Here is a 23070-nt window from a genome sequence, read left to right on the forward strand (position 1 = left end):
GTTGCACTTTGCCATGCCTCTTTAAAATGGACATGCATCATACTTAGTTGTGCATCATGCCATGTTTATGAGATGGTTGTTTACCATGTTGTCTGCTTCTATTCGGTTGTGCTTATTCTCGATAGTTCTCGGTATTGTTGCGTTTGTGAGGATCCGTTCGACTATGTTGGTTCGTCTTCTTCTTCATGGATTCGGTCTTCTTCCTAGCGGGATTTCAGGCAAGATGACCATCACCTTGGATCTCACTACTATCTTTGCTATGCTAGTTGTCTTGATGTTATCGCTATGTCACGCTACCTACCCCTTGTTTATCAACCCTCCCAAATAGCCATGATAGCCTCTAACCTGTTCACCCTTCCTAGCAAACCATTGTTTGGCTATGTTACTGCTTTGCTCAATCCCTCTTATAGAGTTGCTAGATGCAGGTGCAGGTGCAGGTTGTTCCATGTTGGGACATGGGTATCATGGATTTCATGGGATATCACAATATCTCTTATTTAATTAATGCATCTATATACTTGGTAAAGGGTGGAAGGCTCGGCCTTCTGCCTAGTGTTTTGTTCCACTCTTGTTGCCCTAGTTTCCGTCATACCGGTGTTATGTTCCTTGATTTTGGGTCCCTAACATGGTGAGCATTTATGGGCCCCTCTTGACAGTTCTCTTTGAATAAAACTCTTCTAGCAAGGCCCAACATTGGTTTTACCATTTCCTAATAACAAGTAAAACTTGCATTGGGACTTGCCGGCCCCCGAGGTCCCTTAATCAGCCCCCGGGCCATTGCTCCGCATGAGTGCTGGTCGATGCCACCTCAGGGCAACTCGATGGTATTTTGGCTACCGTCCACTTCACATAGACGGTGTTGTCCTGAGAACGAGATACGCGTGGCTCCTATCACGGTATCGATGCACCGGGTGGTCTTGCTCGTTTTGTTTTACCATTGTTGAAATGTCTTGTGCTTCAGGATTCTGTGTCTGATCGAAGGGTCCCATGATGGAGGATTGCCTCCGCGGATCGTGAGCTTGTCATGGGCTAAGTTGGGACACCCCTGCAGGGTTTAAACTTTCGGGAGTCGTGCCTGCGGTTATGTGGCATATGGGAATTCATTAACATACGGTTGTAGTGGACTTGAACTAAACTCAACTAAAATACACCAACCGCGTGCGTAACCGTGACTGTCTTTTTTCGAATGCGTTCGAGAAGAGAACACGGTTGGGTTATGTTTGAACGTAAGTAGTTCATGATCACTTCTTGATCATTAATAGTTTGCGACTGCTGCGCAGTTTCTCATCTTATTCTTGTACTCGTAAGTTAGCCACCATACAATGCTTAGCCGCTTGCTACAGCCTCACCACTTATCCATTCCATTTCCATTAAGCTTTGCTAGTCTTGATACCCATGGTAATGGGATTGCTGAGTCCTCGTGGCTCACAGATTACTACAATAACAGTTGCAGGTACAGGTAATGAGATGATCTGACGCGAGTGTGATGCTTGCTTGTTTGGAGTTCTTCTGCTTCTTCTTCGATCAAGCGATAGGTTCCGGGTCGGGGAACCTGGGATTAGCAGGGTGGATGTCGTTCTTCTTTTTCATTTGATTTCATCCATAGTCGGATCCTGCTCTTCTGTATGATGATTTCTATGTATGGATGAACTGTTTTATTGAATGTTGTTGCTTGTGGCGAGTGTAAGCATGTATCTTGTATTCTCATCTATTCAGTACATGGTATGTTGTAATGATATCCACCTTGCTATGCGCTTGAAATGCGGTTGTGCCCCAATCATGAGTTCATCACGTGATTGGGATAGAATTGCATCTTGGGCGCTACAAGTTGGTATCAGAGCCTTATCGACATTAGGAGCCCCCTTGATTGATCGAACCGCTATCGTTGTTGAGTTTGAAAAAAACTATTTTGAGTCTAGTTGTATCGGAGAGTAGGACTTCTTTTTACTCCTTATCCCCTTCATCACTCTGGTGAGGACTCCTGACGTAGATGTTTGACTTCACTCTCCTCTTTTTCACTCAATTTTTTTAGGTTCACGCGGGTATTGTTGGATTGTTACGATATCATTGTGATGGGGATTCTGTTTTGGTGCCTCCTGACATTTAGGGGTTGTGGCAGTGTCCCGAGGAGTTGAGCTCAAAGGTGTTTTCATCATAGTGCTTATCGTTTCAGTTCCGAAATACCAGAGGTTGCCGACATTGAAAACGCTTCTATACTCTTTGTGGTGAGAGTAGTTTGACGACACCCAGTACTAGGGAGAGCGATCAGATGTATTGCCACATCTAGTATATCAGACGTTTTCGAAGGTCTGAGGTACACAATTTCCGAGGTTTTCTTGGTTATGTGTTGACTGATGGATACAGTTGGAGTGTAGGATTTGTTAGTTGTGTGAGATATTTGTGACTCCCTGTATCCCCAACACCAAATTGCATAACCAGAAAGTTTCAGGAGTTAATAGGTGGGAATTCAAGTAGTTACCAAGGAATTCTTTCCGACAGATGTATGATTTGAGGTTGGGGTCCAACGTCTAGTGGTTCGTTTTTAACAGTTGATTTATAGTGGTCGCGAGGCGTCTTAAAGAATCCTTGGCTATGCTGATTCAGGGACGTCTTGTTTGTCATTCATGATGTCCGCTGTACGTCGTGCACTTGGGGCCTCATCACGAACACTTTGGGCGAAATATCTATCATATGTTTGTTCCCGCCTTATTCTACAAGCCTATCCTTTGTTTTGTTTTGAGTTGTGGTATTCAAGTTGCTTCAATGTCAAGTGTTGATTCCATACCTTTCCTAAGTGGTGTTCTCATGTTTCTATGGGAGTGCTAATCCTTCCTGGTCATCGATATGGTCATGTCATTTATTTTCCAACCGCGTGCTTCTCGTCAGGATGATCCTATCATTTCCCCATTCGCAAGATCACTTCTCAGTTTGCCCAACGGTTTGTTTCATCCGTCCCAAGTTGCCTATGTTTTTCCCACCATCCCACCCTTTACTTCAAGGACTCGGATTTCTTAATCAAGTATCCGTTTTATTCATGTGAACTTTCTTCATTCTTTCCATCAATGTTCATATCCGGTGATTTCTCGTGAAGATGCTAAGTATGCTTTGAGTTTATCATTCTTCATTCTCATATTATTTTCCAGTGGATTCAATTCAAGCTCTGATGTTGATCATATCCCTTTCCACGTTTCAACTGCTTTCCCATGACGGTGCACCTCTTAATCTCTTCCTTCTCTCTATTCATATCCGAAGTGTTGAAGATATATCAGAAGATTTGTGTCTCCATCATCAATCCGTTCTAGCTATTTCGAGGTTGTTATCTCATTCAAGTCATGTAATTCAACTGATGCAATCTCTCTTTCAAGCAATCTTCTTCAACGGTGTATCTTTGAGTGGATCCTTACCCACAGGTCTTTTCCCAGGATCTTACCTGACTCTTCTAATTGTTCCAAAGCTATTCTCAAATTCTATTTAAAGTGTGATGTAAGAATCAATTTTCATTAGTTAGGTGCCTTCTCGAAGATCGTTTTCAAATTCTTTTCATCTTTGACTTAATATTTATATTCTTCATCATTCTAGAGTGTCTCAACAATTTTCATGGTGGTTCTTATCATCATTATCAACATTTGAAGACCGAAGAAGAGTTTCTCTTAAAACTTGGTCCGTTCTCTTGAAGATTCGTGGTTCTAGCTTCATGCCATCCTCATAATTATTTTCGATTGTGACAATTCTTTTCATACCATCCGGAGCATTTTAGGAGTTGTTTTCATTTCTTTATCATCCAAAGGCCATCATTTCAGAAGATTTCTTCGTTCTAAGTTTTCAGCTTCGTTCCCCAATTCTCCTAAATTGTTGTTTCTCCATTCATCTCCAAATCTTACCGGTGCATCGTTCAAGTATTCTCTAGTGAGATTGTCATCTCTTCATTCTTTTCTATCTAAATTCGCTCAAGCATCTTCGTTCATTCTTTAATTCTTCCCGGCGTTTTGTTCTCTTTTCCTCAATCATATTCAATTCTTACAGTGGTCCATTCAAAATTCATCTTCTCTTGTTATCATATCAATTCACTTGTTCTCTCATAATCCAACCGGTGGTCTATGAGTTGCGCTATATCTATCTCCAATCCCTTTCAACGAGAATAAGTAGTATGCAAAATCCGTTGCTTGTCATCAATTTAAATTGATGTAGGAAATGCATACCATAATTCTTATTCTTGTTTCATCCAAGTGATTTAATCCCTTCTTCCGGAGTTTGTTCATGATGAGTAAATTCTCTATTCCAAGTGATTCATCTTTCTTTCCGGAGTTGCAACGCTTCGTGGTTATATCGGCACAAACTTCCTCTAAATCATTGCAAGGCTTCACCTTGTGTTTTCAACTTCTCTTTCTTTCTATCATCCTTTTATTACCATAATTCTTCATGGAGGATCTACATGGTGGTTTGTTAAGGATTTCATTCGTTCTAGAAGTGTTCATCAAGATTCTTGTTGGAGGAGCTCAAGCATTCTTCATCTCGCATTCCAAAGTGCAATTCTTGCTCCCTTATCTTTCGAGGTGGTGTATGTCATTCTTGATAATTTCCGTTCGTGTTTCATAATTCACAAGTTAGCAAGAATGAGATATTTCAAATCCATAAATTTCTTCGTTGGAGTTATCTTGGTAAAGATTTCACCTAAAGCCTTCCCTACGGAATGTTGATAATTGTGGTGCTTAATAATGATCCAAGTTATCTCTTTATCATCTTGGTGGAAGGAGTTTTCATCTCCTTGCTGATCTCAATCCAATTAACTGTTTCCGTTAGTGGCCGGTTGCCACCTCCTAATTTTGGGATGTTTTCCCTAAGCCCACAACAAGTTTGTGCTTTTCGTTGTTGATTTTCCAACTAGTCTATTCAATCCTTCCTTGCAAGGATGATTTCCAAGTTCATTTGTTGCAGAAGTTGTCATTTTCTTCTCCGTGCCTTTATCCCAACAATCTAGCTTCTATCCTTTCGTTCTAGAGGCATTGTGGTGTTGCTCTCTTCACCCATCACCTTGTTTTGTCAAGATCATGTTGTTTTCTTGCTTATCCATTTAACCAGAGTGTTGTGTTCTCATTCAAGTTCTTTTCATCATATCAAGTTTTCCTTCTTAATTCTAACGAAGTGCTGTCCAAATTCTGTCATTCTTGTACTTTGGCTATCTCATGATACCGGTGAGGTCATATTCTTTTGGTCCGTGAACCTCTTATTTCATGTATTTCAACCTATAAGGTTCTCGTAATATTCCTTATTCCTCTTTTCTAACGGAGTGTTTGCAATCTCGTTCATCGTCGTTGTATTCTTTCTTTCAAATTGTTCAACCTCTCAAGGTTCGTGGTTTCACTCGTTTGTCAAAGAAGCAACTTACTTTTACCTTTTCTCTTCCTCTTCCATTTTTCATCCCTAGATCTCGGGGCGAGATATCTTGTATGTGGAGGAGAGTTGTAACGACCCGAGGCCGACGCTCCAGAAGCCTTCCATGTTCTTCGTTGTCGTTGTGTGTTTTATTTTGTTGTTGTTGCATTTCATCATAGCATCATGCGCATCGCATCTACATGTTTCCATAAAACTTGCATCCGTTCATAGTTCCTACTTCTCCCTATTGCCTTCGTTGTCCCTTTCGAGACCAACCGTTCTTTTGTTGTCTGACCGTTTGAGCCTCTCTGCATAGTGCACAATAACCCCCCCCCCCCTCGCGTGCGCGTCTGAAACATTCCTGAACCCGAACCACTCTATCATTATCGATGGGTCCGGATCATCTCCAAACATCCCTAAAACATCTTCGATTTCTTATTTGGTGTACCTAACCTACTTTTCTCGGCCATTCAATTATGATCGAAGGGTCAGATTAGTCCCTAACGAAAAACCAATTTGCTATAAATAGTGGGTAACTCTAGTTTCTAGGGGAGATGTCCCATCCATCCTCCTCTCCGCCGCCACTAGCTCCACCTGGTCTCCCCCTTCCTCAGGATCCCCGATCCAATCCATCCACTCCACCCGGCCGACCCGACCACCTCCTCGTTTTGCATCCCCGACCAACAAGTGCAGCCCCGAGCCTCCCACAACCTCCCGCAACGCTCGATCCGATCAGGATCGAGGCAACTGTCTTCACCCGCCTCTGCTCGTCTCCGCCCCTCCGGCGCCCGCACCCAGCTTCTTCCCCGAGTTCCCCGCTCCCGTGTATGTCCAGCACCAAGGAGAGGAGCTCCTCGAGCCCTTGATCCAGCGCGCTGGCACCCAAGCGCCTCCTCACCTTGTCCCTGCGCTAATATGCCAGGCCAGCCTCCCATCTCCTTCTCCTTCTGTTCCCTCCTTCCCTCGTCTCTCCCATAACTCTCTTTCTCTCCCTCCGTTTCTCTCTCAGGGAGCACAAGACGTGTCGGCCACCATGGATTTTGCATCGGAGCTCTGTGCCCCTTGCTCTGTTTCGCGCCCCGCCTTGAGCCTCCTCTGCTTCGTCAAGTTCCGCGCCAAGCCTTCTCCTCTCCTTCTCTTTCTTTTCCTCTACTTCTGAACTTCTCTGAAGTTCTCTTCGTTTCTCTGAACAGGAAGCGGCCATGGCGACCCTCCATCTCGAACTCCCGTGCCGCCAAGCCATGGAAATGGCCAGATCCGGTCGGATGTGGTCCAATCCCGACGCCGGTCCTCATCCACGCCCCTGCCTCGCTGACACCCAGCTCACCGGAGCCCCGTTGCTGCGCGGCCAGCCTTCTGCGTCGCCATGGCCTGCTGTTGCCTCTGGTGGTACCGAGCAGCAGCGGCTCGCTCGTCCCGAACGTTGACTGCGCCTCCAGCGCATCGAAAAGCAAGGCCCAGCCAACGCCAGGAGGGCCCAGCCTCCTCCGCGGCCTGCCCGCACCACCAACACTGACCTGGGCCTTAGCCCATGGTGAGCGTCCCAGCAAGCAGCATATTTGGCCCGATTCATGTTTTTTCTGTGGAACGATTTTAGCATTTCCACGGATTTACTGTTTTGCAGCAAAACCCTCATAGTTCATGCATTTAATAACTCCATAACCGTGCATCGGTTTAAAATGATTTAAACATGTAAAATGTTTGGATTTTCATCTAGTTTCATATTATGTTGCTTTCATCCATGTTTAAAAGGTTTAACTTGCTGTTTGCATTAATTTGCATAAATGACATGTTAAAATGGTTTATTTCATAACTAATTAACTGTAATACGGAATTTAATAAACTTTATATGCAACTTGTCTAGAAAAATGCATAGTTTAACATGGTGACATTACTTTGCATGTTTAACAACACTAAAATATGATTTAGGGCAGAACAGTAGCAAATTCGAAATATGCTTATGGGGATTTTTCGGAATTGTTATTCGTTGTTCCGGCCTAATTTAAACTTGCCTAAATAGTTAGTTTACTTATGCTTCACCTCTTGCCATGTTAGCCAACATTTAATATTATTGGGTACATAAACGAGAGCGAACTAAATAAATGAATGTGGTGTGTCGTCAATATGCAACGAGAGCTCCACTTAATTTGTAGAACTGTTTGTTGCACTTTGCCATGCCTCTTTAAAATGGACATGCATCATACTTGGTTGTGCATCATGCCATGTTTATGTGATGGTTGTTTACCATGTCGTTTACTTCTTTCCGGTTGTGCTTCTTCTCGATAGTTCTCGGTATCGTTTCGATTGTGAGGATCCGTTCACTACGTTGGTTCGTCTTCTTCATGGATTCGGTCTTCTTCCTAGTGGGATTTAAGGCAAGATGATCGTCACCTTGGATCTCACTACTATCTTTGCTATGCTAGTTGTCTCGATGCTATCGCTATGTCGCGCTACCTACCCCTTGTTTATCAAGCCTCCCAAATTGCCATGATAGCCTCTAACATATCCACCCTTTCTAGCAAACCACTGTTTGGCTATGTTACTGCTCTGCTCAACTCCTCTTATAGCGTTGCTAGATGCAGGTGCAGTTGCAGGTTGTTCCATGTTGGGACATGGATATCATGGATTTCATGAGATATCACAATATCTCTTATTGAATTAATGCATCTATATACTTGGTAAAGGGTGGAAGGCTCGGCCTTTTGCCTGGTGTTTTGTTCCACTCTTGCTGCCCTAGTTTTCGTCATACCGGTGTTATGTTCCTTGATTTTGCGTCTCTAACACGGTGAGGGTTTATGGGCCCCTCTTGACAGTTCTCTTTGAATAAATCTCTTCCAGCAAGGCTCAATATTGGTTTTACCATTTTCCGAATAATAACTAAAACTTGCATTGGGACTTGCCGGCCCCCAAGGTCCCTTAATCAACCCCCGGGCCAGTGCTCCACATGAGTGTTGTTCCACCTACCTAGCAGTTGGCGGTGCCACATCGGGGCAACTCGATGATATTTTGGCTACCATCCACTTCGCATAGACGGTGTTGTCCTGAGAACGAGATACGCGCGGCTCCTATCATGGTATCGACGCATCGGGTGGTCTTGCTGGTTTTGTTTTACCATTGTCGAAATGTCTTGTGCACTAGGATTCCATGTCTGATCGGAGGGTTTCGCGATGGAGGATTGTCTCCGCGGATCATGAGCTTGTCATGGGCTAAGTTCGGACACCCCTATAGGTTTTAAACTTTTGAGAGTCGTGCCCGCGGTTATTTGGCAGATGGGAATTTGTTAATATCCGGTGGTAGTGGACTTGAACTAAACTCAATTAAAATACACCAACCGCGTGCGTAACCGTGACTGTCTCTTTTTGGGTGCGTTCGAAAAGAGAACACAGTTGGATTATGTTTGAACGTAAGTAGTTCAGGATCACTTCTTGATCATTAATAGTTTGCGACTGTTGCATAGTTTCTCATCTTATTCTTGTACTCGTAAGTTAGCCACCATACCATGCTTAGCCGTTTGCTGCAGCCTCACCACTTATCCATTCTATTTCCATTTAGCTTTGCTAGTCTTGATACCCACGGTAATGGGATTGCTGAGTCCTCATGGCTCACAGATGACTGCAACAACAGTTGTAGGTATAGGTAATGCGGATGATCTGACGCGAGTGTGATGCTTGCTTGTTTGGAGTTCTTCTACCTCTTCTTCGTTCAAGGGATAGGTTCCGGGTCAGGGAACCTGGGATTAGCAGGGTGGATGTCGTTCTTCTTTTTTCTTTGATTTCATCCGTAGTCGAATCCTGCTCTTCGGTATGGTTATTGCTATGTATGGATGAACTATTTTATTGAATGTTGTAGCTTGTGGCGAGTGTAAGCCTGTATCTTGTATTCTCATCTATTCAGTACATGGTATGTTGTAATGATATCCACCTTGCTATGCGCTCGAAATGCGGTTGTGCCCCAATCATGAGTTCATCACGTGATTGGGATAGAATCGCATCTTGGGAGCTACAGATGGCCTCCGTCCCCAAGCTCGCTACCATAGTGTGTGTAGAGGACGATGACCATGAGCGAAGCCACTTCCTGCCGACCCTCAGGTATGCTAACCCTTTCGAACCATACCCTTGTTATATTGCCCCATCTGCCACGTCACTGGATGTGGATCTTTTCCACTCCACCATCTTAACCTTAATTTGCACTATTAAAGGAAACCCTACTTCATGCAGACTAATCCATGTCTGGGTTGAATAAGGAAAGGAAGGGAGAAAGTACTGTCCAAGAGACAAGGCATCGAACCCGCATCTAGGTTGAAAAGGGGAAAATCAGTAGCAAAGGAACGAGTCTCGTGTCTCTTAATTGAAAAAGGGTAGAAAGGCATCACAACGCAATAGAAAATGACCAGGTCGATTGGTTTGTTGTCCTCACATAGGAAAAAGGTGGCTAAAGAGAACAAAAATGGGACATAATCCACATATGCTGCCTGGATATTTGTGGCTCTGGGCTAACCATGAAGGAAAAATGCCCTAGAGGCAATTATAAAGTTGTTATTTTATATTTCCTTATATCATGATAAATTTTTATTATTCATGCTAGAACTGTATTAACCAGAAACTTGATACATGTGTGGATACATAGACAAAACTCCGTGTCCCTAGTAAGCCTCTACTAGACTAGCTTGTTAATCAAAGATGGTTAAGTTTCCTAACCATAGACATGTGTTGTCATTTGATAAACGGGATCACATCATTAGGAGAATGATTTGATGGACAAGACCCATTCGTTAGCTTAGGATTATGATCGTTCAGTTTTATTGCTATTGCTTTCTTCATTACTTATACAACTCCCGTATACTGGAGGAATACCGTGTGTACTACCAAACGTCACAACGTAGCTGCGTGATTATAAATATGCTCTACAGGTATCTCCGAAGGTGTTTGTTTGGTTGGCATAGATCGAGATTAGGATTTGTCACTCCGAGTATCAGAGAGGTATCTCTGGGCCCTCTCGATAATGCACATCATGATATGCCTTGCAAGCAATGTGACTAATGAGTTAGTTGTGGGATGATGCATTACGGAACGAGTAAAGAGACTTGCCGGTAATGATATTGAACTAGGTATGAAGATACCGATGATCGAATCTCGGTAAGTAACATACTGATGACAAAGGGAATAACATATGTTGTTATTATGGCACTAAGGGTAATAATTATAAACCTTTTATATGAAAAATTAAGGAATACCTATGTTCAAACTATATACTTTAGCATGTGAAACTAATTCAAACCGTGCAAGTTGAAATATTTAGAGACCGATCATAAATTGCCAAATCAGGATATAGAAGCAAGAACAAAGTATGGTCAGTTTCGTTGAACTAACATAAGTGCATTTTACATTTCCTGCTCACTACTATTGTTGTCCATAAATAAATGTCTATCTATTGTTGTACCCAGGTTTACTTGAATTAGCTAGGATGAATCAAACACTTCTGAAATGAGCACTAACAGATCAACAGGGTATGCATCTACATGAGACGACTGATCTTTGCTTGTTAGCAACGAAAAAATATTCATTTCAGTCATAGGCAAACCAAGATGAAAGCAAATCTAAAATTTCTCAATCTTTGACCATGTCTCTACAGAACAACACTAACTCAAAATGGAAATAATACCATGTTGGTAAAGGTTCACCTTGAAGTTGGTTAAGCAGTCTGATTCAGTGAGGATCCACCTGAGGAACTGGCGTGCTGATATTGCAATCGAAGTTGAGGAACAATGCCGATAGTCTGGAAGAGATAGGGTGAGCGAGAGAAGGTTTGGTACACGGAGGGAAGGGGGTCGATAAGGTCAAGGCGTCAGCAACCGTGCCTGGTGCCCACGTCGGCCCAGCAAAACTTATTTTTTCTAAGCCCAACAACATGGTGTAAATTTGAATTGGCACAACTAAATTAAATTATTTTGTCAAAAAAATGTTAAATCAAACAAATAAAAAGTTAAATCAAATAAATGAAAGAAACATTAGATGATATATTTATAATGGTTATCCAGTAGTGGTGATACAAATGATCAGTAACGGTAGCTATTTTATATGACCAGTACTGCTAGTAGATTTATAATGGTTATCCAGCAGTGGTGATACAGATGATGGGTCTTTTCAAACATTAGCTAGGCATATATATCATAATGGATAGATGCTTGATTATATATAAAACACATGACCACAAAGGGATGTTTAGCACATAGATGATTACAAAAATCTAAAGCCTATACATGTGGTATTCTTCAGAGCAGGAACATCGCTAGAACAGCGCCAGATTCTGGAACTAAACATGGGGTATACTGCAAACGAAACAAAAAGTGGCTTCTCCAGGGGTCACCTTGACTTAATAGGTTGTTGACGATATGTGACACCTGCCAGAACAGGGCCAGATTCTGGTGCTCCTGCAACAACCCTGACAAGCCACCAAGGACATCCAATGCGATGACCCTGTAGACATCACGAAAAGACGTCAATTCAGAACGGTAGTCCACCCAACAAGGACAACAAAATACCAAGAGAGCGGGAAGACAAATGTAAAATCTAAGCGTAAATCCATCTAAATTTAACATACTCCCTCCGTCCCAAATAAGTGTCCACTTATTTGAGACGCATGTATTACAATACATGAGCAGCAGTAATCACATCCAAACAATTGCAAAGGTTTTCTCACTGGGCCAGGGCGAGGGTGCAGCAGGCTAGGATGATAGTCGGACAACGGGGTGGTTGGGCGGACCGTGGACGATGGCGTGCTCCCTCTGTATCCCAGTGATTATATATCCTCGAAACCTTCAAGCTCACATTATGATATTTGCTTAAGGACATCAAACATATCATGTATGCAATCGAGCAAGTTGAAACCTTCAAGCTCATATTGTGGTATTTGGTTCAAGGACACCAAACAAAACAGGTATGCAATCCAGAAAGAGAATAGCAGTTTAACAACTAAATTCAGGAATTCAGAGCATATTAGCATTTTATTTATATGATGACTGCCTCAATAAAAATCCATGTATCACAGAGACACAGTGCACCAATCGAAACCAGATTAAACCATCTATCAAGAATGCTTGCCTTCCGAGGACGATGGAGATGCTCACCTGGAAGCAGGAAAGAGGGAGGAGGGGGCGCGTCCAACTCGCCAATGGGGAGATGACCCCTTCGTCGTCGCCACCATCATACCTCATCTGCTCGTCAACGAATAGCGCCTCCTCGTACCCACAAAAGCTTCATCTAAAGACTGAAATCATAAGAATTGTGTGCATAAAGACGAAGATGAAATCACTCTAAGAAAGATGAGAACAACAAATTGAAAAGCTCATTGTACCTATTAAACTAAGGACATGAATGGCCTTTATTTAACTAACATACTGTACCTAAGAGATTGAGAATTAGGGACAACCTTTATTAAACTAAAAAATTGATCAAATTGGGCATTTAGAATTCCTCCTTGAGCAGCAGAGGTCAGATATGTTTCGAGCCCAGTAAAAAAATGCATGCTTTCACATGTTTTAGACATATTTAATCTCTTCTATGTGCATACACAGAAACAAGAATGTCTAAATATATAGGCGTGCATGGAAAGACAAGGACCAGATTCTTGCCTGAATGTCTAAATGAACACACAAGAATGTTGCGCTGGTCAAATCGCCCACCTCGTGTCGTTGCTGCCGGCACCATCGGCGTTGATGTACATATACTCCACGACGGTGCTGCTGCCTCTGATAATCAGCACAAGAACCCGTCATGTGGATGCTCACACGAGCTATTGGCATCAAATTAGGAATCAGTGTATATAGTTTTTCAAACTATAAGCTTATAAAAAAGCAAATACATCAAGACCAACATAATATCCAACGGTTGCAACCATATCCTACGGAAGAGAAAGAACAACCTAGCCGGAGCATACCTGCAAGCCAATCACGGCCATGACGAACAAGGGCTCACCACCCCATCTCCCCTGCTGCAGCTCCACCCCTGTGTGATGGGACCGCTGCCCCCGCTGCTTCTTGCCCCGGTCACCGACCACGCTGGTCCTTCCCCCCACCACCGGCCTCCCCTGCTCCTCCACCCCATCTGTCAAGACCCATGTAACATCCCAAATTTTCAATTTGGAATGTTATACACTAGATCATCAATTGCATAAACATATTTTATTGCTTTTGGTGGATCCTAGAAATTCTACGCAACTCAAGGACCCTCGGAGAGAGAGTTGGGGATTTTGTTATTTTCATATTTGAGTTTTCTCAAATTTTGAAAATAGGATCATTTGATTTTATTTATTTTATCATCAATTATTTCTATTATCAAAAGATGAGAGAGGGAATAAAATGACTTTCCCAAAAATAAAGAAATGTTGAGGATTTAATAAAAAAATCAAATAAGATTTTATTTTGGTTTTATTTGCTATTTTATTTGAATTTAGGAAAAATTGCACGTTTTAAAAAATTGCATTTAGAGCCAAAAAAATGTTCATCCTGTTCTAAATATTTTATTCAGACGGAGAAAATTTGTTTTGGCATTTTTAGATTTTTATTTATTTTTCTAGATTTTTTTAGGCGCAACGAAATTGTTTAAAAAAAAACCCCGTGCCCGACTGGGCCAAGGGCCCAGCCGAGCCAGGCCGGCCCAAGCCGCCGCGTCCTCGCCCGTGCTGCTGCCGGACTCGGGAGGAGACCGAGCCGGAGCCGCCGCCGACCCCCTCCCCAAGCCAGCCGACCCCCCCTCCTTAAATACCACCCCGGGGCCCCCCTCGAGCCCCGAGCTACCGCCGCCGCCATCCCATGCCGCCCCGCGCCGCCTGCCGCTGCCCGCGCCGTCGCAAGTCGTCGCGTCGCTGCAAGCCGCCTGCCGCCCCGCCGCCTAGAGCCGCCGCCGCCCCACCGCCTCGCGCCACCCGCCGCCCTACTAGAGCCACGCCGGAGAGCCGCCGCCGAGGTAGCCGTCGGCCGGCTTTTGAGAAAAAGTCATTTCGGTTTTTTTGAAAACCCTAGTTTTCGTCTTTTTTAATAGATCGGTTTTTCTTCGGTTTATTTTTTTAGCGAGCGCCCGCTCGTCTGTTCGTTTTAACGAACATGTTTTTTTGTTTCGTTTCTGTTAACGAATGTTCGTTCGTTAACACGTTCGTCGTTTTTCCTTTTTCTCGGATTAAATCCGCGGTTTTTTTGATCGCGATCTCTGATCCGATGTTCGTTTTAGTTTAACTTTTTGCTCGTTTATCGGAATCAAGCGATTCAAGCGCCTGGGGTTTCGTCTCGAAACCCCCTTTCCGTTTAACCAACTCAAACAAGTTTTTGCCACAGTAAAAATTGCCCTAGATCCAGAATAGTAAATGAAGCTTGTTTCTTTTGCCATTTGTCTTTCGTTGCTTCGTTCATTTTGATTCTTTTTGCCAACCGGAGTTCTTAAGTTGAACTTTCTGGTTAGATCTTTTATTCGTATTTTACCTGTGCATTAGTTGAGTACTTATTGTATGCTTGTTTGTTTGCGATAGAGTACCTGGAGTGCGTCGCTTGCTACTTCGAATCGCTAGGTTTTGCGGATCATCAGCAAGGCAAGTAACACTTTGATCATACCTCCTACTACCCAGTTTTATTGCATTAGAACAATCCTCACACATTGCATGATTAGGATCTAATTAAATTGTGGGTTTGGGGAGTAGTTGAGGTAGAACCTATTACTTGTTTATTATCAAACCTTTGGGAGTTACTCTTACGTTTGCTTATTATGCCATGCTATGCTAGTAGACGTGGATTGGGTGAGTATTTCCATGACAGATGTGAGACTGTTAATTAATGGTTTATTTAAGGTGGCAACCTAAACACACATCTGTGTGGATTGAGGCACCTGGGTATTCCAGCGATTGCCTATTTTCTTTTGGACTGCCACCCAGGCTCAAAGGGACCATGAGATTATTAATGCTAGAAACTTCCGTGTGCAGCCACAAGCTACTATGGGCTCTAGCATAGTTGACTAAGTCATGCGAACTCTAACAGTGGTAGACTAGCAGATTTAGGGGATGTAGGTTGGTACGGTCTACCCGTTCGTAAGGTGCTAGCGCTTCTGAAACACCATGTAGTGCGAGAAATCCAGCGGAGGAGATCGGGTCTTGTGGGGAAAAGTGCGCAAACCTCTGCAGAGTGTATAAACTAATCATGGTTAGCCGTGTCCCCGGTTATGGACATCTTGAGTATCTAGTACCTGGATTATCATGTGAATCTCATCATGTTACTCTAAAGTTAATTGTTGGGTTTTGTATAATGATGATGCTTAATTGGGATTGAGAATGCTGTCAACCATTCTCAATGTTTAACAACTACCATGATAGTTAAATAAAATTTATTCCTTTTAAGTAGGGAAAAATTGGCTTTACGCAAAACTATAACCATAGAGCTTTCCACCAGCCATATATGCATATAGAATAGCTTATTTCATTCCATTACTCTCTATGTGTTTACATTGCCAGCATATTCCATGTGCTGACCCGTTTCGGGCTGCAATGTTAATGTTGCAGACTTTTCAGACGACGATTAAGGTGCCTTTAGGTCGTGGTTCTATACTCAGTGATGCCGTTGGAGTTGACGGACTCACTTATCTTCCAAGCCTTCTGCTGTTATCGTTATTAGATGGCCTTAAGCCATATTTATTGTAATAAGTTCTCTTTTGAGACACTTGATGTAATAGGTGTGTGATTGCTACTCTGTTATAAATCCTTCAAGTACAGTGTGGTGTCAGCATTACTGATCCAGGGATGACACCGGAGCACAGAGATTGGACCGTTTGAGGTCTGGTCGCTACAACCCAGCTGCGATGCTACTCCTCAAATTTTCCATGCTACCCCTCTTCTCATGTGGATGTGACCCTTCTCTTCAAGGAGAAGCCGGCACACGGTTGGATCCGGTCTAATGAAACCCGACCAAATAATCAAACAAATAATTATAATGCCATCTCAATTAGCAATATAAACAATACCCAACAATCCGAATCTCACCTCATCCAGTCACAACACAAGAGGACGAATCTAGAAGAAATATACCTGCTCATTGTCGCCTGTGCCATCGAGTTGCGATGGCCAAGAGGTTCACCTTTTTCTTGACTCTTCCTTAAGATCCTTCCTCTCTTCTTCACCTGATCCGCAAACATCTTATAAAAAACATAAATCAAAAAATCAAAATCAGATTGTCAACGAACCTATGAAATCAAGAGGAAAAAACTGAGAGAAAGAAGATGGCAAGGCCAAAGACATCCAACCTAGATGGTGGATGAGGGACGACCGGCGAGCAGCGGTTGGAGTGATGGCCGCGGCTCCACTCTACTGCGACGCGAGGGCCGGCTTGCTAGCTTGCTGCATTTTCCCCACATCCGTCCTCCTCAGACACAACACCATAACGACGCCAACGCTGCCTTGTTGCGCCTTCCCCATGTCCGTCCTCCTCACGCACAGCAACACCAGATCCGGTGGATCCCGTCATGGAGGAGCTTTCCACCGGAAGAATGGCAAGGACGACCGGGTGTGAGGACAGTGTAGAGGCGCAGCTCGAGGCCAGGGACCCCGCCAGCGTGGGCGATGGGTCCGCGCGCTCGCTCTGGAGCTCGCCCTCGCCCACCATTGTGCGGTGCGGCTGCGACTCCGGCTCCTCCTGTTGAGCGCGGAAGCAGATGGAGGGGACGAGGAGACATGGGAGGGGGAGGTGGTGGAGGCGGAGGAGACGAGGCGGTCGAGAGGGAGGGGGAGCGGAGGCGGCGGCGGGAGGAGATATTTTCACGGAGAGAGAAGGGCTGGCCAATCCCGCTTGCTGCAGCCCACCCCAGCCCACGATCGCCCCTGCCCACCCCGCGATCGCCGCTGCACAACGCAACCACGCACTGACACTCTCACCGCAGGCTGGGACCGCGCGCAAAGGCTAGCCCAGCTGTCATTCTCTATGGTCGAGACAAGCAACGTAAAGAAGAATCAACGTCAAGATGTTTGACAGCGAGGTAAAAAGTACAATTCAGGTACTAAGCAAGACACAACGGCCGGACCAGATTCAACGCCGAGCTGAATTGCGCTGGCTATGCGGGTAGCCTAGAAGGGTTTATATGTTCAATGAAATAAAGAAAAAAAATAGTAATTTCTGTCTGTTTTCTGAATTATCCATGCAATAAAAATACCCCGAAAATAAAAGTTCTCCAAATGCCCTGAAAGTTAAATATGGTTTTTTTTCTAGAATATTTGAGAATATCTAGCACTGAGAACACAACAGGGGGAGCAAGCACCTAGTCACGAGGGTCCAGGGCGCGCCCACCCCCTGGGCGCACCCCCTGCCTCGTGGGCCCATGGTGGTTCCCCTCCACTTATTCCAGCTACCACACACTCCTTCTTCCTCCCAAAAAAATCACTAGCCAGCTCAAACCCGAGTTCAAGCTCATCTTGCTGCAATTTTTGATCTCCTAGCTCAAAGCTCCATTCACAAAACTGCTTTGAGGGATTGTTCTTTGGTATGTGACTCCTCCAATGGTCCAATTAGTTTTTTCTAGTGCTTTATTTATTGCAATTTTTTGCTGCTTAGGTGACCCTGTTCTTGAGCTTGCATGCGAAATTGATGTGGTCAAAAGTAGTTCTAATGCATTATATTGCCTCTAGGCTCTTGTAGGAGTAGTTGCTATCAATTTTGTTGAGTTTGGTTCACTTTTATTTTGAGTTACTAAAAATTTCAAAAAATTTCAGCAAAAGATGAAGAGATTTTTGAGGGGCTCATCGAGCCGAACCTCGAAGGATAAGCAAAGTGAAGAGAACAAGAAGACTAAGTATAATCTCCCTCGCACCACGGAGGTCCGGCCGTGTGAATGGCCTTGTGATGATTTCTTGAGAGCAGCCAGGATTTATGATGATTTCTATGAGTTGCCTGAGAATGCTGGCCTGGCCGCCTTCCTCCACGACCAACGCGAATAGTATCTCTTACTCACCAATATCTTTGTGCAAAACTTTCATTTCCATGCTAGGAGCTCACCACCTACCTGTGGAATTTTATTTATATGATGAGCATAAGGAGATATCACTTGGTGATTTTTGTCAGGTTTGTTTGATCCCTTTTGAGGGCAATGTAGAGGAACCACATCGTGACGATGTGGAAGGGTTTATTGATACAATTGCTGTAGGGGAAACAAGGAAATTTTCCGATGCAAGAATTACTAGCATACATTTTCCTGTTTTACGTTACTTTGCAATATTTGCTAGTAGATGCTTAATTGGTCGAGGAAACTGTGGCAACCTTAGTGCCCCTGATATTATTATTTTGTGCCATGCCTTGTTCCGTGATGACACATTTAGTATGGGCGCTATTGTTGCAAAGCGGTTAAATCTTAACTGTACTAAGGGCCCCATCTTGGGAGGTATCTTTGCCTCGTGCCTCGCTACACATTTTAATATACCTATTAGGCATTATGAGAAGGAAGAGAAGTTGCTGCCTCATGTTTTTCTAGACTATAAGAGTATGGTAGCACATGATTTTATCATTAAGAACAAGGAAAAGATGCTTAAGTACAAGCTGGTATTTGATAAAAATCAACCTGAGACTATTACTTTGGCTGCCCCTTCCTTGTTTGACTTATATGCGGGCAAGTACCTTGTTCCGCCGAAGGCCATTCATGCCTACCGAAACCCCACACCAGCTACAGAGCCAGAGCCGAAACCACAATTTGATCCTCACCGACAGTCTATTTATCAGTGGAATCCGGAGGATCCTTCTCAGTACGACACCAACTATAACTTTGGATATCCGCCAGGCCAGCTGTGGCCATAGACCAACTTAGGCCAAAAGCCTAAGCTTTGGGGGAGTACGTATTTCTTACCGACATTACATTTATGCTCAAACACTCATGCTAGTTGTCGGTGCTCATACTTTTTCATTGTCATATCCAAGCTAGTTTATTTCCCTTTTTATGCTTTCTTCTTGTGTGTTTGATAAACCTTAAAAAGAACAAAAAAAATTAGTTGTAGCTTTTAGCTAGTTTACTTTTCATCCTGTAGTAGTAGTAATTAAAAAGAAAACCCAAAAAGATTTCTTGTTCTTCTTTTGCTTGTTGGGAGCTTTCCCATGTAAATAGTTTTGTTTCTTTTCTTGTTCTTTGGGGGTCGAGAGGAGAAGACCATAATGAAAATGTTAAGTGGCTCTCGTATGCATTATTGTTGATCTAATAAAGAGCCCATATTACCTTGTCTTCTCTCTTAAATTGAATGTTTGCAGATTCCAGCTTAGTCCAATGCATGTGCACTATTATTATTATCCACACTATTCGGTCATGCAAATGAAAGGCAATAATGATGATTATATGATGAACTTATTGAGATGAGAAAAGCTGGTATGAACTCGACCTCTCTTGTTTTTTTTAAATATGATTAGTTCATCGTTCGTGATTCAGCCTATTATGAATGAACATGTTTACAATGACGATTAGAGATTATAGTTGCTAATGGCATGCTCAATTAGCTAGGAGCTTATAATAGTTTACCTTGCGTGCCAACATGCTATTGAAATGGTTGTGATGTGTTATGATAGGTTGGTATCCTCTTTTGCATGATTCGAGTGGCTTGACTTGGCACATGTTCACGCATGTAGTTGAAACAAAATCAACATTGCCTCTATGATATTTATGTTCATGGTGCATTATATCCTACTCATGCTTCCATTCGGTGTTGAATAATTTTAATGCATGTTCATGACTGTTGTCGCTCTCTAGCTGGTGGCTTCCTAGTCTTTCTCTAGCCTTCACTTGTACCAAGCATGAATACTTCTTGTACATCAAATTCCTTAAACCCCAAAGTTGTTCCATATGGGTCCACCATACCTGCCTATATATGGTATCTACCTGCCGTTCCAAGTAAATTTGTATGTGCAAAAAGCTAAACCTTCAAATAAACATTCTATTTTGTATGCTCGAATAACTCATGTATCAACTAGGGCTGTCTGTATCTTCCATGCTAGCCGGGCGTAACACCCACAATGCGGCTATATCTCCCACGTGTCGGGGCACGACTTAGAGGCATAGCCGCATGGTAGGTTTGTCGCAAGAGGGGTAATCTTCACACAATTCCATGTACTGAATAGAAAGGGATAAAGAGTTGGCTTACAATAGCCACTTCACACAAATACAAGTTATACATACATCATCCAGAAAACAATCAAGGTCCGACTATGGAACCAAAATAAAAGAAGACAACCCCAAATGCTAGATCCCTGATCGTCCCAACTGGGCACCACTACTGATCAACCGGAAAAGAAACGAGACAACGATCAAGATCTTCATCGAGCTCCCACTTGAGCTTAGTTGCGTCATCTGCACTGGTATCATCGGCACCTGCAACTGTTTGGAAGTATCTGTGAGTCACAAGGACTCAGTAATCTCACACCCATGAGATCAAGACTATTTAAGCTTATGGTTAGGGAAGGGTAGTGAGGTGGAGCTGCAGCAAAGCACTAAGCATATATGGTGGCTAACATACACAAAAGAGAGCGAGAAGAGAAACAAAGCACGGTTGAGAAGCTATAAATGATCAAGAAGTGATCCTGAAACTACCTACGTTCAAGCATAACACAAGACCGTGTTCACTTCTCGGACTCCACCGGAAAGAGACCATCACGGCTACACACGCGGTTGATTCATTTTAATTAAGTTAAGTGTCAAGTTCTCTACAACCGGATATTAACAAATTCCCATCTGCCAATAACCATGGGCTCGGCTTTCGAAAGTTCAAACCCTGCAGGGGTGTCCCAACTTAGCGGATCACAAGCTCTCATGGTCAACGAAGGATATTCCTTCTCCCAGGAAGACCCGATCAGACTCGGAATCCCGGTTACAAGACATTTCGACAATGGTAAAACAAGACCACCAAAGCCACCCGATGTGCTGACAATCCCGATAGGAGTCGCACGTATCTCGTTCTCAGGGCAACACCGGATGAGACTAGCTACGAGTAAAACCAAACCTCAAGTTTCCTCGAGGTGTCCCCGCAGGAAGCTCGGTTCGGACCAACACTTAGAGAAGCACTGGCCCGGGGAGGTTAAAATAAAGATGACCCTTGGGTTGGCCGACCCAAGGGAAGGGTAATAGGTTGTTAGGAAAATGTAAAACCAAGATTGGGCCTAGCTGGAGGAGTTTTATTCAAAGCAAAATGTAAAGGGGTTCCCATAACACCCAACCGCGTAAGGAATGCAAAATCAAGGAACATAACACCGGTATGACGGAAACTAGGTTGGCAAGAGTGGAACAAAACACCAGGCATAAGGCCGAGCCTTACACCCTTACCAAGTATATAGATGCATTAAAGTAAACAAGATATAATAATGATATCCCAACAATATCCATGTTCCAACATGGAACAAACTTCATCTTCACCTACAACTAGCAACGCTATAAGAGGGGCTGAGCAAAGCGGTAACATAGCCAAACAATGGTTTGCTAGGTAAGGTGGGTTAGAGGCTTGTCATGGCAATATGGGAGGCATGATATAGCAAATGGTAGGTATCACGGAATAGCAATAGAGCAAACAACTAGAAAGCAAAGATAGAAGTGATTTCGAGGGTATGGTCATCTTGCCTGCAAAGTTCTCAGAGTTGACAAAAGCTTGATTCTCGAAAGCGTACTTAACAGGTTCCTCATCACGTACTCATCTCTCGGCTCTACCCAAAGTAAGAACACAAGCAAAGGACCAACAATGAATCACGGTGCAATGCACAAGCAACATGGTGCAATACATGGCATGACATGCGGGATGTGATATGAAAGGCATCAATTTGGCAAACCAAGTGTGCCTCTGGAAAGATGAGATGATTTCGGTCGAAATCGATATAAGGATCACCGGAAACGGATGCACGGTTTGCAAATGGCAAGCAAAACAATAATGGCACAATTCTGCGATTAACAACACGATGCCAACTAGAATGCAACAAGAAACTAAGCTACTACACTCCAACATAGCAACGAATCATATGGCAATGATGTACTCAAGATGCTTGACAAAACATGAACACTGAGCTACGGGTAAATCACACAAGAGCAGGTTCAAACAAGCATGGCAAAAGTGCAAAAGATATCAGCTTCACAGACTTAGTGAAAATACTAACATGCTCGAAATAACATCAGGAAGCCATGTTTAGAGCAAGCAAACATCATGCTACAGGAACATATCATAGAAAACAATGGCATGGCATGAATCTACTAAAAGCATAGAACAAAAGTCCCTTACTGATCATGAGCCAAAAAGGCACAGAAGATATGATGGCACCCATGTAAACGTAGCAAGTTTTATTAACAGTTTCAGACTTAGCAGAAAACTGAGCATGCCATAAACAGAATTATGAAGGCCTCTTTGCGAGCTCAAACCACTCACCACAAGGCATTGCATGACAAGATAAGCATACTAACAGCAATAAGACATGTTCATGAAGCTAACCATGGCAAGAGAAAGGTCATAGAATGCAAGGACCAATAGCAACAACCATGGCAAAATTGATTAATATGTAAACAATCTGCCAGGAACATTTTATAGCAAAAGTAGAGCAAGACTAAGACATACTAGGGCACTCCATAATTGCAAACATGGGCATGGACGGATAGAACATAACCATATTTTCAAAACATCCTTACTGAATATACTCAAAACAAGCATGGATCTCACTTTAGCATCATG

The 23070-nt window shown here is 43.3% G+C and overlaps 1 protein-coding gene and 1 long non-coding RNA gene across 2 annotated transcripts; both read left to right on the plus strand.

Moving 5' to 3' along the window:
- Nucleotides 1–5929: 5929 nt before the first annotated feature.
- Nucleotides 5930–8026, plus strand: LOC125543883. The gene is made up of 4 exons (XM_048707375.1): nt 5930–6295; nt 6383–6480; nt 6567–6907; nt 7660–8026. The coding sequence occupies exons 2-4, from the start codon at nt 6407–6409 to the stop codon at nt 7755–7757; spliced, it is 513 nt and encodes a 170-aa protein (XP_048563332.1). The 5' UTR covers nt 5930–6295; nt 6383–6406; the 3' UTR covers nt 7758–8026.
- Nucleotides 8027–8115: 89 nt separating this feature from the next.
- On the plus strand, nt 8116–9951 carry LOC125543884. Its single transcript, XR_007298980.1, has 2 exons — nt 8116–9461; nt 9591–9951. It is a non-coding gene; the product is annotated as an uncharacterized LOC125543884 (long non-coding RNA).
- The last annotated feature ends 13119 nt before the right edge of the window (nt 9952–23070 follow it).

This window comes from Triticum urartu, chromosome 3, assembly GCF_003073215.2.
Source record: "Triticum urartu cultivar G1812 chromosome 3, Tu2.1, whole genome shotgun sequence".
Lineage (NCBI taxonomy): Eukaryota > Viridiplantae > Streptophyta > Magnoliopsida > Poales > Poaceae > Triticum > Triticum urartu.